Source organism: Mandrillus leucophaeus, unplaced genomic scaffold (genome assembly GCF_000951045.1).
Source record: "Mandrillus leucophaeus isolate KB7577 unplaced genomic scaffold, Mleu.le_1.0 Scaffold576, whole genome shotgun sequence".
Lineage (NCBI taxonomy): Eukaryota > Metazoa > Chordata > Mammalia > Primates > Cercopithecidae > Mandrillus > Mandrillus leucophaeus.
In genome coordinates, this window is record NW_012106208.1 from 48,172 (window position 1) to 49,401 (window position 1,230).

Genomic DNA, 1,230 nt, shown 5'->3' on the forward strand with positions numbered 1-1,230 from the left:
AGATGAAACTTCAAAGACACTCCAGTAAAATTTTAGTAGTCACTTAAGAAGCATCATGATAAATATGACTTTCAGAGAAACCAAGAGTTTTCAGAGTAACCTTTTCAGAGAGAAACTTAAGTAACACCGGGGTACTTCGAACATTCCATAACTCCACTTACTTTTCAAAAAAATATTCTGGCAACTTCTCAAACAAGGTTTTGATAATGGCAGGCTAAAAAAGAAGACATAGGGAGTTAGGAGATCATCTCAAAATACATAATAGAAATGTATAATCCCAGCTACTTGGGAGGTTGAGGCATGAGAATCGCTTGAACCTGCGGGAGGCAGAGGTTGCAGTGAGACGAGATTGCACCACTCCACTCCAGCCTGGGTGACAGAGGAGACTCTGACACACACAAACACACACACACAAAAGAAATGCATAATTCTCTTTCCAACCAGAGCTCCTGGAATAAACACTTTGTTAAAGTTGATATCTTATTACAAAGATATCCACATGAATATGTCTTCATTTTTAGAATATGCTATTGGAATACAAAGATTTAACTTGTCTTGTGAAAAACTGAAAATGATTATCAAGACAAAGTTAAAATAATCAGATAATCAAAATATTATTAAAAACAACGACAGTTAATCCACGAAATGCAGACTTTGAAAGATTATCAAATAGGTTGCAACGGGAGCTCTGCAGAGGAACAAGGGAGCTCTTAGACTGAAAATAACTAATTACCTTCAAGATTTCCAGTGAAAAGGAAGAGTTTAAGAGTGTGAAAAGATTCACAGTAGGGGAGAAGAGGAAAAATGGAGAACGGGGTGGAGGGAAGTGTTCTGTTCCATATACATTTGTATAACTTGAAATATTTAAATTATATCAATGTATTGTCTATTTAATATATTAAAGGAGAAGAAGAGGAGGAAAAGGACAAAATTAAGATACATAAGCATCTAAAAAGCTAAATGGAGATGATGGAGATACGAATATGATAAAGATTACAAGATACTGGCTGGGCGCGGTGGCTCATGCCTATAATCCCAGCACTTTGGGAGGCCAAGGAGGGCGGATCATGAGGTCAGGAGATCGAGACCACAATGAAACTCCATCTCTACTAAAAATACAAAAACTTAGCCGGGCGCGGTGGTGGGCGCCTGTAGTCCCAGCAACTCGAGAGGCTGAGGCAGAAGAATGGCGTGAACCCAGGAGGTGGAGCTTGAAGTGAGCCAAGATCG

At 38.9% G+C, this 1,230-nt stretch overlaps 1 protein-coding gene across 1 annotated transcript in view; it reads right to left on the reverse strand.

The window, feature by feature from the left end:
- The window catches only part of LOC105552828 (Fanconi anemia group D2 protein-like), a 119,154-nt gene that overhangs the window by 6,657 nt on the left and 111,267 nt on the right, over positions 1-1,230 (reverse strand). Inside the window, exon 6 of the mRNA XM_011998598.1 lies at positions 162-214. Within this exon, the coding sequence (XP_011853988.1) occupies positions 162-214 (53 nt within the window). The remainder of the gene's footprint in view (positions 1-161; positions 215-1,230) is intronic.